General features: G+C 34.9%; 2 protein-coding genes across 3 annotated transcripts; one reads left to right on the top strand and one right to left on the bottom strand.

Moving 5' to 3' along the window:
- The first annotated feature begins 1,189 nt into the window (after nt 1-1,189).
- LOC114163157 (plant cysteine oxidase 3) lies at nt 1,190-6,542 on the top strand. Of its 2 annotated transcripts, none has more exons than XM_028047289.1 (5): nt 1,190-1,488; nt 2,320-2,471; nt 3,247-3,409; nt 5,640-5,837; nt 6,116-6,542. In XM_028047289.1, the coding sequence occupies exons 1-5, from the start codon at nt 1,338-1,340 to the stop codon at nt 6,235-6,237; spliced, it is 786 nt and encodes a 261-aa protein (XP_027903090.1). In that variant the 5' UTR covers nt 1,190-1,337; the 3' UTR covers nt 6,238-6,542. The 2 variants fall into 2 exon arrangements, with proteins under 2 accessions (XP_027903090.1, XP_027903089.1); XM_028047288.1 differs by having other exon boundaries at nt 1,194-1,488; nt 6,113-6,542.
- Nucleotides 6,543-6,750: 208 nt separating this feature from the next.
- On the bottom strand, nt 6,751-10,794 carry LOC114163156 (enolase 1, chloroplastic). Its single transcript, XM_028047287.1, has 7 exons — nt 10,132-10,794; nt 8,875-9,182; nt 8,371-8,525; nt 7,972-8,289; nt 7,588-7,734; nt 7,431-7,481; nt 6,751-7,071 (listed from the first exon to the last, which is right to left on the bottom strand). The coding sequence occupies exons 1-7, from the start codon at nt 10,533-10,535 to the stop codon at nt 7,009-7,011; spliced, it is 1,446 nt and encodes a 481-aa protein (XP_027903088.1). The 5' UTR covers nt 10,536-10,794; the 3' UTR covers nt 6,751-7,008.
- Nucleotides 10,795-15,153: the final 4,359 nt, after the last annotated feature.

The raw sequence follows: 15,153 nt of genomic DNA, 5'->3' as shown, positions 1-15,153 counted from the left end.
TAAACTTAACAAAATTTGGTTAAAAGGACTAAATTCATGCATTTTGAAAGATGGAGGACTAAATTGGTCAAAAGTTTTGATGAGGGACTAATTCCAAATTTCACTGAAACTTGAGGGACCAAAAACATATTTAACCCTTTACAAAATAATACAAAGTATGTATAAACATCACATTAATGTTAGAATAGCTAAATTAAACATTTTTAAAGATTAGATGACTAACTTAAATTAAAAAAAAAAAACCAAAATAAACCAAGCCAATAAATTAAATAATTAAATCACTAATTAAAGTAAAATATATATATATATATATATATATATATATATATATATATATATATATACTAGCGTAACACAAACACTATCGCGCCTGTGTGTATGTACTTTTTAAATATGCGTGATATTATATTAGTAGGTGATAATATTATAATGTTATTAAATTAAAAATAAAGAATAAATATATCAGAACAGATAAAAGAATAATATATATATATATACACACTAGTGTAACACAGGCGGTATCGCGCCTGTGTGTATGTACTTTTTAAATATGCATGATATTATATTAGTAGGTGATAATATTATAATGTTATTAAGTTAAAAATAAAGAAGAAATATATCAGAACAGATAAAAGAATAATATATATATATATATATATATATATATATATATATATATATATATATATATATATATATATATATATATATATATATATATATACTAGCTTAACACAGGCGGTGTCGCGCCTATGTGTATGTACTTTTTAAATATGCGTGATATTGTATTAGTAGGTGATAATATTATAATGTTATTAAGTTAAAAATAAAGAAGAAATATATCAGAACAGATAAAAATAAAGTGAAATATATCAGAACAGATAAAAAAATAACATTGATAAATAAAGAAGAAGAGAAGAAGCATAGACATCCGATTTTATAAAAAATTTGTAAAAGTAACGATCAATTTTTAAATATTTAATAAATTATATATTTAAAGGGTAAAATCGGTATTTTGAAAAGTGAACACAAAAATGGGAATCTCCTGTGTATATTGTTATATATATATATATATATATATATATATATATATATATATATTATAAACTATGCGAAATTAGGCAAGTTGGGTTTATCTAACATGAACACAAAACTAATTTAGGCAAGTTAAATTTTGAGGAAAAAGAATATGGGCAGAGAAAATGGGAAAAATCGCATTTTCGTTGAAGTAAAATTGTTTGTTTTGAACCTTACAAACCATAGTAAAAAAAAAAAGCGTCTTCAAATCACGACAAGTATTATCTGATTATTGGAGGGTAGTAATAGAGAACAAGGACATGGTTTTCTCTTCATTACGCAGATACTTCAGTATGAGGCCCCAAAACTCCAAGGTTCAGACCTTGTATGACCACTGCAAAACCATCTTTTCACCCTCTGGAACACCCCCTCCTTCGTCCCAGGCTTTGCAGAAGCTCTCTTCGATTCTGGGTATGTCTCTTTGGTTGTTCTCAAACTTCAAGTTTGCAATTTTTTCTCCAATTGTTCTCGACGTTCAGTTTGTAAAATTGGGCTTTCCAGTGTTGGGAATATTGTTTGGGTGAGCATGTTCTTTTACGACATTACGATTAAATTAAAGCGTTATGGTTAGTTGGTTTTTTATTTTTTAGATGTTGTTTTGCATTATAATGCATGAAAGTTCTATCATTGTTTTGGTTTTTAAGAATAGGAATATACTCCTAATTAACCTACGGAGAGAAAACAACTGAGGAAACGTGGACGGAGTAAGAGCAATATGACTTTTAAAATGTCTAAGCTGTGAACTTTATTTCAACCACCAATTAATCTAGGTTATTTTATTGCAATGCGATTTTTTTTGTTACAATTAATAAATAATCTAGGTTATTTTACCTCTTTGAGAGGTCCAAGATGAATTGTGGAACAAAAAAGTAGCTTTGCCCTTTTATATTTTTTGGGGTTCTTTCACTAAACTGAAAAGAGTGTTTTGAAGAGTGGAATTGTGGGGAATTTGGCCTGTCGCTGGATTTTGATGTCACTGATTTTGGGCAGTCATTCAACGAATATCAAATATGATTTTGGTAAATTGTTGTCATGTTTGATCTGTTTAGCGAAACGAACATTACCACTATTTTACTTGTGCAAATTATGAAGGTATTTATTGTTTCTGCAGAATTTTGTAAGTTGGTGATTCCTATCTAAATCCAGATTATTTTTCATATATTTTTGAACTTTGAAATGCAGATGTTGCGCTGCTTTGGATAATGGAATCTTGATTATTGTTAATTATTCGTGACTTGGCAGACACTGTTAAACCTGCTGATGTTGGCCTTAAAGAAGAAACTGCAGATGATGATCGAGGGCATGGCTTTTTTGGTGCTAATGTGCTTAATAGAGTAGCTCGATGGGCTCAACCAATAACGTATTTGGACATTCATGAATGTGATAGTTTTACGGTGAGCTTTAGTATGCACCACAGTAAGATAACTATTTATATTTGCTAGGTGTGTTTACTCTGCATCCGAGCCTAGATCTGTTTCTTGTTTGCATGAATAGTGGCTAAAAGTGCAATGCAGAAAACCAAGAAGAATAAGCAGAATGCATAAGCGGTGCCAGTTGAACATTTTGTAGTCCTTTTAAGTGGAATCAGGCTCATACCAGATTTTACTTGTATGTTGAATGATCAAATAGATTTTAGATATCATTGGTTTTATCCATTTGCAAGTAATACATGAACATGTTGGCCAATTTCAACCTCTCGAAGCAACATATTTTCATGTCAGATTCTGCGTTTATGTTGGATGATTGATCATAAGATGTCATTGGTTTATCCATTTTCGAGTAGTACATGAACATGTTGGCCAATTTCAACCTCTTCTTGGCAACAATATGTTTTCATGTCAGATTCTGCATGTATGTTGGATGTAAATATTTATGGGTTCGTATGTATGCTGTGTTAGTAGATTGCCTCTGCACTGCTGGAAGCCTGATAGCTTTATGTCTACATGTCTGTGCATCTATAGATTTTTCATTATGCTTGCCTTCTGGGTACTAGTATAAGGTGTTTATTGTACGGTTCATTAATTCATATATAGCCAAACTTTTCATGGTATTTTGTGAATTGGGTTGTCATGACATTTTCATTATAGCATTCATTATAGTTGTTTTCTTGGGACAATCTGATGTGGAATGAGGTTTGGATTTTAAAGTAAGCAATGTCAATTGGTGCAGATGTGTATATTCTGTTTCCCAACTTCTGCAGTTATTCCACTCCATGATCATCCTGGGATGACTGTATTCAGTAAACTTCTATATGGCTCTTTGCATGTGAAAGCTTATGACTGGGTTGAGCCTCCCTTTGTCGTAGAAAGTAAAGGACCTGGATATCCTCAAGGTTTGACTTATATATTTCCTTTACTTATGACTTTCTTATTTAGTCTCCTTTGTTTCATTTTTGTCTCCTATTTTATTATTAATTTTTATGTATGCTGTTTTTCTTTTTGAATAAGGTGAGGTTGCCCTTATTAATTTTTCATTCGAAAATTGAAGACACTGTTCCTTATATTGCACAGTGCATATTATCCTCCTTAGGAATCTTATTTGCCAAAAGTGCTTTGAATTATATACTATAGTTAAAATAATGTGTGTGTGTGTGTATATATATATATATAATGCTTTTTCTTCAAATGTCTATCTGTCCCCATAATATGTACATCTAAATTTTACATTTCTCTTGGTTACATGAGAGCTATAAGTCTTAGGCATGGAGACCAAGTCAAAACTCTTGGTCTTGGTGGTGGGTGATTTCTGTAATAATATTATGCAATATTTTGTACCAAATGTTTTTCTTTTTCTAACTCAATTCAAAGGCTTAACTGTTTATTTTTGTTCAGCAAATTCCAATCTAAATCCTTATTAGAGGAAATTGGATCTGGATATCCCTTGTTTAGCTAATATTACATTCACACTTCCTCCATTTTTTGACCCCTTCCAAAAAACTCTTTGAAATCTTTAATATTGTGACAGATACACCCTTAAATATACCATTTGTTCCGTTAGGGAACAATTTTCGTGAGAAGGAAGTCGTCATCTTAGCTTTTATAAAAGGAGGAGTGTAAGGGGGGTTGATGATACACATTTATGTTCTGAGGTGTATCTGTAGGGTGGGAGCGGGGTGTTGAATAGAGGTTATAAAACACTTCGGAATGCTTTTTGTAACAAGCCATATCAATTAGACGTTCAAAGGTGGCCGTTTAATAGTATGAACATATTTCACAAATATTTTTGTTAGACGTTTGTTAAAGCAACTAGGAGCTGGTATATGAGCAATAGACATAACAGTGTGACACTTTAAGTTTTTATATTGGTTCATCCAACTTGAGTTACGTCCAATATCCTTTACACATAATAAAGGATTCCACTGATCAAACTTAATTGCAAGTATTATACACAAAGTCACTTCTAACTATCTCTTTATCAATGCTCAAGATAATGCACAAGTATTATTTAATGCTTAGCCACTTTTGGCTTTCTTGTATACATATTTTCATTCTTGTTTGTGAGAATAGTTTTACACAATGAAGATTTTACAAATAAGGTTCACTCTCTCTGTCATCTAGTTAGCACGTAAATACTTTACGAAAAATGTTGTTTGAATAACATTAAGTTCAGGTAGATGACTTAGATTCCTTAGTGTTTTTTGTATGCGAAAGCTTCTATATAGTCTTGAATACGATTGATGGAGCTTGGTGTTGATCTCTGTTCTTGTGTCAGTTCTATATTCACTTGTATAATACATCTACTTTTCATGTTGAGATATTCTAGATTTCATCGTATATTCTCATACGTCAGTCTTCGCTTAGGCTTCCAGTCCATATACTCTCTTGCAATGTGTTGAGTCGTTTGCAGTTTTGGATACACTATATGTAGCTTTGTCTAGCGCTTTGTTTGTATATCATTGTCTAAACTGTTGTAGCGTGTAACACTTCATGTTGCATAATCTAATCTAGTGTAGCATTTAGTGTTCCGTGTAGCATCATCTAGGCTTCACATAACATCGTGTTTTTTTTTTTATAGATTTTGATCTTTCGTGTGTCCGACTTGTTCTTCTCCTAATACACGCTAAATAACTTTGATAGGTCGTTGTAAACGAGATTGTGTTGATTGATAAAGGATTAGATCATACATGATTAAATTGTCTATCCTTGTATTAGCTCATTTGTGTCTAAGTGTCATGTCTGCTTAATGCCATATTCATGCCTAAAATGCATTTTCATTCTTAAAATTATCCAAATATAGTTCCTTCAAACAAAGTTATGGCTATGTCACATTGCGGTTTTCTTCAACACAAACTGAGAAACATGTTATAAATATAACCTAGCAGAACAGAGAGTGCATCTGTCACATTATTATGATGGATTTCAGGGGATCTTTTGTAGGGTCGGAGGTGGTAAGAATGTAACGTTACCTAAGCGGAGGGGGTCCTAATGTGATTTTCAGTAGATCTTCTTTTGAAATTTGACACCGTGAAAATCATCATGTTAATGGCTTATGCATTCTGCTCTACTGCATCCGTATTTTGAAGCTACTTATTAATTGAGTTTTTTTTTTTTTTTCTGGGGCAGTTAGACTAGCAAAATTAGCAGTTGATAAGGTGTTGAATGCACCGTGTACATCAGTCTTATATCCCAAACACGGTGGAAATCTGCACTGTTTTACAGCGGTAACGCCATGTGCGATGCTAGACATTCTCACTCCTTCTTATAATACTGAAGAAGGAAGGAAGTGTACTTACTATCATGACTATCCTTATTCAGCTTTCGGTAAGTAACTGCTCTGTAACATTGCTTCTTTTATATGCATCATTATAATATATTGTGGTGATCAAGGTTTTAATGGCACATCATATCACATGATTCAATTGCTACATGATTATGGATTAAGGAATGAGAAATTGAATTACTATTCTTATTTCTGAAAATATGGTGATGCCCTTAAGAAGTTAGTATTCCTTTATAGAACTCATGCATTGTTTATAGGAAGTGAGTCAAATATGAGATTTGTACGAGTGATTTTGTTGATGCCTGTGTCTCTGCAGCAGCTGGAAATGCACCTGTATGTGATGGGGAAGAGGAGGAATATGCTTGGCTTGCAGAGTTAGAATCACCTCGTGATCTTTATATGCGTCTGGGGGAATATGCTGGTCCAAATATTCAGCACTAGCTCTGGTTGCTTCAATTTTAAAGCACTTTTATGTTTCCAGTTATGAAGGTGGGTGACGTTAACGCCTGAAAATTCAGGTATCACATATTGTACCTGGAAGTTAGAGACCAGAGGATCTAAATTGCTGATGAATGGCATGTTCTAGTTTATATATATATGCCTCCTTTTGCCAATGCGTTTGAGCAAAGATTTTGATAAGTAAATCTCCAGTTTCTTTGCTCTAAACTTACACAACTTTTTATCTTTTTTCCTTTGTTATGAGCAGATGTGAAAGAAGAACAAAAATCACTTAATTTGTGCTTTTATATGCTTGGTTGAAACATAAGCTTCCCAACGAGAAATGCTAAGTGCAATCAATGGCCATTTTCTTTCTCATCTCATAACTATAATAGAAGACCTCTTTAATTCCACAATTCAAAACTTATAGATCGTATAATCTAAAATATAATTTCAAATGATTTATAAAATACGATGACAGTTCATAGATTTGCTAAAAGAAAGTATGAAAGTGAATGAAGAAAATGTCCAAACATCCCCAACATTGAACACTATAAATTATTGCCGTAAACAGAGGGACTAATTCACAAGTACTCTTTTTAAGAAAATAATAAGTTACAACAATGGAACCAAAGTCACTCGGTAATTGGTTCAGTTCAAAACACATCTTTAGGCCAACTTATGAAAACCCTCGAAGGCTACAGCTATATATCAAAACTCAGGATTTTCCTCGGTAAGTCAATGTAGTTTATCTTTTATCAGTTGTGGTTCACTCTAAGGTGATCTGAAAGCTTCACCAGCATATCGCACATCTCCAAGTTCTTCAATTCGAAGAAGCTGACAAGAAATTGAACACATTTGTGGTGGGGAATGTTAGATCATTCATCATAATGCAAACCATCAACATGATATTAGCAATTGACTGGTAAAGAAGCATTCTAAAAAACACTTTTTCTAGCTAGATCAATGCTATTTCATCTGCTGAAAACAATATAAATGAAGTTTGAAACTAGAAATACTAAAAGATAAGTATACCAAAAGAAAAATGAGATACATATATGGTGACATGATTAACAAACACAATTTGCAGTAGTCTAGTTAAGATGATTTCTGATTTCTAAATTATTTTAAAATATTCATGATATTGGCAGAGCTTAAACCTTGAATCAAAGAGAAAAACACAAGATTCCCATTACCTGATTGTACTTTGCCAATCGCTCACTTCGGCAAGGAGCACCAGTTTTTATCTGGAAAACAGAACATGGATATAATGAGTCTGAAAGTGATAACATCACAATTTAAAGTAGCCAAGAATATTTTTATTCAACAAACAAATGATTAAGGATGTAGAACCTGTCCACTGGCCAAGCCAACAGAGAGATCGGCAATGAAATTATCTTCAGTCTCGCCACTCCGGTGACTAACCATGACACCCCAACCTGCAGCCTTTGAGTCAAGTGCAGCCTGAATAGATTCAGTTACTGTACCAATCTGGTTAACCTGCAGTCCATGGTTAACAGAAACATCAATTGAAGTGATAATTGTTTTGTAACCTTTACAAATTCGGCCACATGCAACTGGTGTTTGATTAGTTTCATAAGATTCAAATGAATAAAATTATCTGAAAGAGAAAATGTTAGGCAAACTAGACTAAAACTAGAATGAAATGAAATAACCCAATTGCATATTAGCAACTAAGAACTATAATTGATACAAAAATTGGGAAAAACTGCTAACCTTTAGAAGCAAACCATTGCAAGCCTTCTTCTTGATGGCCTCAGCTATTCTGACTGGATTTGTAACTAACAAATCATCTCCTACAAGTTGAATATCAACTGAAGAAAGCAGGGAAGACCATGAACCCCAATCATCTTGATCAAACGGATCCTCAATTGACACAATGGGAAAGTCTTTTACAAAGTCTTTATAAAGTTGACCAAGACTCTGAGCAGAGTGAACATGAGTTCCATCATTTGGCTGCTTCTTGAAATTCAAATCATACTTCCCATCCTTGGTGTAAAACTCGGAAGCCGCAACATCCATACCTATTTTAATCTGCACCATGGATTTTCATTTCTAGATAAGCCCAAGTGAGTATTCAAATTATGCAGTTAACAAAATGAAAGCAGCATCCACCTTTCCGGTATAACCAGCCTTCTCAATGGCATCCATGAGTAAAACCAACCCCTCCCTGTTATCCTGGACATTCGGTGCAAATCCTCCTTCATCTCCAACATTACATGCATCTTGTCCATATTTTGCTTTGATTATCCCCTTTAATACATGATAAACTGTTCTACCAGAAATAATCAAGTTAACAGATTGTCACCATATCAAGATCACAGATGATGAGATTAAAAAGGTCATGAAATGTATGCTATAACAATATATAATATGCAATCAGGAAAATTGGAGTTTAGACTAGCCATAAAATCATATGCACTAACAACATTAGAATGAAAACTAATATCTGAACTTATAAAATCACACTTACCAGAATGATTGAGCTATGACCAAAAGAGAAGAAGCCATTAAGTTGGATACAAAAAATGAGAAAAGACATGCAAAAGATGTATGATTACATGTCACAGGCATACTTCCTCAGTGGTACAATCAGTAATAAAGCAGAAGGTTTCTAACCTTCACTGCCCATGCGGAGTGCCTCAGCAAATGAAGTTGCTCCAACTGGTAGTATCATAAATTCTTGCATAGCCAAATTATTTCCAGCATGACTGCCCCCATTTATAACATTAAAAGCTGGAACTGGCATAACAAGCTCCTTTGTTCCTGAAATCTCCTGGATGTGCTTGAACAAAGGCACTCCCTTTGCTCCTGCACCAGCTCTACATACACTCAGTGAAACTCCCAATATTGCATTAGCCCCTAGTTTCGATTTGTTAGGAGTTCCATCAATTTCCAGCATAATAGCATCGACATCAGCTTGGTTCCTTGTTAAACACGAAATCATAAATGTCAGCTGACAGTACAGCATGTCTAAAACAGATCCCCATATTTCTGGTTAGAGTTAATCTAAATATAAGTTTATTTCTTTATTTATTTCAAAACCAATAACAACGCCAAAGAAATGGTGGAGATATAGTTTATTGAAAGCAAAAACAATATAAAGAACCAAGCATAGCACTCCGAAAGTGGTGTCCAAATCACATGTATGGCGTGCTAAATACACCAGTTCAGAATAACTTCTAACTTCATATCACAAGATTTCAAATCAATTTGATCCAGAGCTGTTTCTATGGAATCACTACACACTGCAGCAGAAGAATGACTTCATGTTACCAACTTTTGTAATGATTTAAGGATAAATAATCATTAATGAAAACAGAAATCTAAGCCTTTGATATTGATTGCTTACTCAGCATCAACTGCTGGTATAAAGGAAGCATTATATCGACAGCTGACAAGTTTCAAAATCCAAAAAATGATTGAGATTTGATATACATACGACATATATATGATTGAGTGTGTGTGAATATTTGCAAAATTGATTTGAGTTAAAATTATTCTCAATGTAAAGTTAATTATGTTTAGATGTCTTCTCTTAAAAGGTAAATTGATGATAAAGTAAAACTTCCGTGTAAAATGTTCAACCTAAAGCAAAAAGCCATTTTTTATTTCCTTAACTCAAACCCAAATTTGGAGTGAAACAAACAAGTAACTCAAACAAAATCACATCTGACACAATACAAAACCAATCCTGATAAACCGTGACAAACAAACACACCCTGAACATCAGTTTTCATCTCTTATTATTCATTCCCTCTCTGAATTGGCTCATTCAATTTTACAACTCCACCTACCCTTAATCCCTTCGTGATTCATTTTACTTCTACATTCAACAATAACAGCAATAACTAAAGAAAAAAAGAAATATATTACCTAACGTCGACGCCGACAAGTTTAGGAGCCAAGACCTCGTTGATGTTCCTGACGGCATTAAGAACGCCCTTCCCTCCGTAAACACTCTTGTCCCCATCCCTCAGCTCCAAAGCCTCATAAATCCCCGTTGACGCGCCGCTCGGCACCGCCGATCGGAAAAGCTCGTCCGTCACCAGATCCACTTCCACCGTCGGGTTCCCCCGACTGTCCACGATCTGCCTCGCCTTCACCGACTTCACCTTGCACTCCCTCCCGACCGTCGTCTCCGCCGCCGCCCGCACCGTCAGGGGGCGCCGCCCAGTGCGTAAAGTCACCCTCTGAGTTGTCCGATGGGTGCAGAAAGAGGAAGGAGAAGAAGAAGAAGGTATTTTAGTGAGGGGTTGATATGTCAAACTTAGAGCCATTGTTGTATGAATGAGATTTGTGAAGAAGTGAGAATGTGGGTGGCCTAAAAGGTAACGCCTTTTATGTATGTGAAGGAAAGTTATGAATGTTAGGGTTGGTGGGAAACTCCGCTGATGGCGATGAAACTTACTTAACTGGAACAGTACAGAACAGAAGCTTAAAAAACAACGTTTTTGGTCTTTCGGAGGTTGTTGTGTCTAAAATCTTTACTTCGAGTTAGGAAGGTGGTGGCGTGGTAGGTGGTTTCTGCATGCGCTTTTTCAATTCTTTGTACTTGGCACAAAATTACTTGGTTAGTCAACTGTCTTATGTATAAAATTACTTTATTTTTAAATTTTGATTGATAAGATTAATATAATTATTATTATATTTAAATAAATAATTTATTTCAACAATATGTTTAAATGTTATAATTATTTATAATTATAAATATAATATTTCAATAATGAATAGTTAATACAATCAACAAACTAAATAATTAATTAATTTTATTATAACCTACATTAAAATATGTAATTATAAATAGAGTTATAAATATTAAAATTTATAAAAATAAATAAATCTTATAACTTTATATAATTATTTTTTGTAATGTTAAATAGAATGAATATGTTGTAATTAAAAATTATATGGTTTTTTAAATTTAGTGGTTAGTATATATTGATTAAGCTTAATTATTCAGATCATATACAGTTTGGATCGAAAATTTCAAAATGATACTCACTTTGAACTTTATCTCAATTTAGTACCCAGTTTCGATTATTGCATTAATGTAGTACATATTTTTTGACGTTGTTAAGCTGGTTAACGTCTGATTTATTACTGTGGGTAAAATCGAAAATTTTCACTAACGTGGCAACAGTGGAGTGTGTGATGTGTCTTAGCGGGAGTATTAGTTGGTGGTGATCACAATTAGGTTAAATTGAATTGGGGATTTGAGCAACAGAGAAGAGCGTTGGTCAGCGAAGCTTTGAGGTGCGCCACTGTCCAATTGAGGATTTTGTTGAGAACGACGTCCATTCGAGCTTGGGTGAAAGGTGTGCCACTGTCAAATTTATTAATTCTGTGTACTGATTGAAGTTTTTCGTGTTGCCATTACGGGGTTTTAGGGTTTTTTTGAGTAATGGTTTCTGTTTTTGAATATTGCGATGATTCGATGGTGAGGTTTAGTGTTTTCAGTTGTTTAATGTTTTGTGTGTTTGAATATTGTGCATTTTTGGTGTTATATGGTTAATGGAGGATTTGTATATTACTTTTAGTTGATAGTATGGTCCCGTGTTGTTTTGAGCTTGTAGTCCCCCATTGTAATTGGTTTGTCGGTGTGGTAGTGGTATGAAATGTAATATTGACTTTATTGGGTGGGTTTTTTGAAATTTTTCAGGGTTGTATATATATAGCTTTGTGTGTTCACATGGATGATGAACGTTTTGAAGTGGTATTTCACCATGGGGGAAGGTTTGAGAGGAATGGGTCACTGCAATACGTAGGAGACTTAAGTATTTTAGCATGTGACCCAGACACTTGGAGCTAGTTTGAGATATTGGGTATTTTGAAGGAAATGGGTTATGCAAATGTAAAGGAGATGTGGTATTCAGTTGGGGGAGGATCTGTTTTGGAAGGGAGGTTAGAATTATTGTCTGATGACCGAGGGGCATGTCATATGGTGAATATAGCAACTCTCAATGGTCAAGTTCATTTTTATGTTGTGCATAGGGTGGACGAACCTCAAGTAGTTAATATGTTAGAATATCATCTTATTGAGGATGGGGCAGAGGTTAATGTGCAATTTGAAGGGGACAATGAAGTTGTGATTGAGGTTGATGTGGGTATGCATAATGGAAGTGAGGTACAGGTTGATATGGGGATGAGTGAGGGTCCAGCTGAGGTTGATATGGGTGTGAATGAGGGTCCAACTGAGGAAGATGTGAGGGTGAGCGAGGGTCCAGGTGAGGTTGATGTGGGTGTGAATGAGAGTCCAACTGAGGGAAATGTGAGGGTGAGTAAGGGTCCAGTTGAGGAAGATGTGAGGGTGAGTGAGGGTCCAGTTGAGGTTGATGTGGAGGTCAATGAGGGTCCAACTGAGGTTAATTTGGAGGTGGAGGCTAAGTTTGAAAAGAGTGTGCATGAACTTGACTTTGATGTAAGTAGTTGGGATGAGTCCGTAGGGGATTCTTTTAATGAAGAAGAACTGGTGGATGTTAGTATCCATAATGAAGATGACCCTTTAGAAGATGATCAGGTGGAAGGGGAAGTTGGGATTGATGAAGTTGATTTCAGTGTACCAACTGCTCCTAGAAGTAATGTTGAAGATAGGGGTTTATTAGACACTGATTGGGAATCAGACAGTTTAAATAGTGTTGAATATAGTGATTTATCTAACACTGATAAAGACACTTTTGGAAGGTTTGGGATTTTTTCAATGCCCAAGAGTATGCAAGACTACAAGTGGGAGGTGGGGACATACTTCACAAAGAAGGAGGAATTTGTAGAAGCTATTAGAACTTATGGTGTGCACAATGGAAGGAAGTTGAAGATTTTCAGAAATGACAAACGACGAGTATGTATCAAATGTTTAGGGGCAAATGGAACATGTAATTGGTATGCGTATTGTGGTTATAGAGTTGCCCAAAGTAGTTGGCAGTTAAGAACAATAATCAACCAACATAACTGCAGTAGGGAATTTAATACTAGGTTGATGACTTCAAAATGGCTAAGTCAGAGATTAGAAAAAAGTATTAAAGATAATCCTGAAATAAAACTGACAAATATAAGAAACAAAGTTGGAAGGAAATGGAATGTGGGCATCTCCAGAGCTACTTCTCATAGAGCAAAAACCATTGCATATAAAAATGTTGAAGGTTCTTATAGACAATAGTATAAACTGGTATATGACTATGCACATGAGTTGTTGAAGTCAAATCCTGGATCCACTGTGAAAGTTAGTGTTGAAGACAATAAGGACAAGAAAATCTTCAGGAGACTTTATGTGTGCTTAAAGGCTTGTAAAGACAGCTTTGTGAGTTGTAGACCTATTATTGGGTTAGACGGATGTTTTTTAAAGGGAAAATATGGAGGGGAGTTGTTAACAGCTGTGGCAAGAGATGCCAATGATCAAATGCTTCCATTGGCATATTTCGTGGTAGAAGTTGAAAATAAGGAAACTTGGGCTTGGTTTTTGGAACTTTTGGTTTATGATCTTGGCGGACCTGAATTGTGTGCAAGAATAACTTTTATGTCAGACCAACAGAAAGTGAGTTATCTTGTCTCAATACTTTTTTATATTTTTACTTTCATTTATTTCTTATGTAGTCTAATTATGACAATTTTGTCCATAGGGTCTATTGCCAGCATTACAAGATTTACTACCTGGGGTTGAGCAGCGTTTTTGTGTGCGCCACATATATGCCAATTTTCGTAAAAAAATTTCTGGGAAAAATGTTAAAAGACTGTTATGGAAGGCAGCAGCATGCACTCACCTTCAAGCTTAGGAGGCAGTTATGAGAGACATGAAGGAGGTCAATAGAGATGCTTTCAAGCATTTGTTAGCTATTCCACCAAGGCAAGCTTTCCATTAACTTTTATTTTTATTAGTAGTGCAAACTGTTAACATCTTCTGTAGTGCTAACTATTACATTTCATTTTGATGTTTTCCACTAGATTTTGGTCTAGGTCCAGGTTTAGTGGCAAGGCTGTATATGACACAATTGTGAATAATATGAGTGAGGCCTTCAATAGTGTAATAGTAAGTGCAAGAAGTAAGCCAATCATCACAATGATGGAGGACATAAGAATTTATCTCATGAAAAGATGGTCAAGAAATAGGACCAAGGTGAAGAGCATTGAAGGATCTCTCTGCCTGAGAATAAAGAAAAGATTGGACAAAGAAATTGAGAAGACCAAATACTGGATACCCTGGTATGTAGTAATTGTTGTATTCATAAACTGTGTTCAATAATTGGCTTGTTTTCATAAACCTTACATTAAATGTGTTGTTTTGATAGTTGGGCTGGAGAAAAATTGTTTGAGGTCAGGCACATGTCCATGCTGGGTGACAAATTTGTGGTGAACCTTGATCAACATGACTGTACCTGCAGGAAGTGGACAATTAATGGACTACCATGCTGCCACTCCATTTCTGCCATGAGATTTTTTAATCTGAATGTGGACCAAGTTATCCCGCACTGGTTTAAAAGATCAACATATGAAGAAACGTACACTCCAATCATATACCTAGTCAACGGTCCAAATGTGTGGGAAATGAATACAAACATTGAAGTCATGCCACCAGCAAAGAGAATCTTACCAAGGAGACCAATAAAGAAACGCAAACTTGACTCTTGTGAATTAAGAAAAGATGACACGCGAGTCAGACCAGGTGGGACACGAAAGAGGTGTGCTATATGCAAATAGCTTGGCCATAAAAGAAATAGTTGCCCCCAAGCACCTGAACCTGGAACAAATGCACCAAATGAGTCTGGAACTCAGGAACAAACACAACCACATAATGACTTTGCAGCAGAGGCACCAACACAGCCACCAGTAGAGGCACCAACTCAGACAACAACGGTAACAGAGGCAACACAGCCAGCAAATGAGACAAATCCACAGCCAACAAAT

Source organism: Vigna unguiculata, chromosome 9 (genome assembly GCF_004118075.2).
Source record: "Vigna unguiculata cultivar IT97K-499-35 chromosome 9, ASM411807v1, whole genome shotgun sequence".
NCBI lineage: Eukaryota > Viridiplantae > Streptophyta > Magnoliopsida > Fabales > Fabaceae > Vigna > Vigna unguiculata.
Note: the sequence above shows the minus strand (reverse complement) of the source record. Positions and strands in the feature narration are given on the sequence as shown.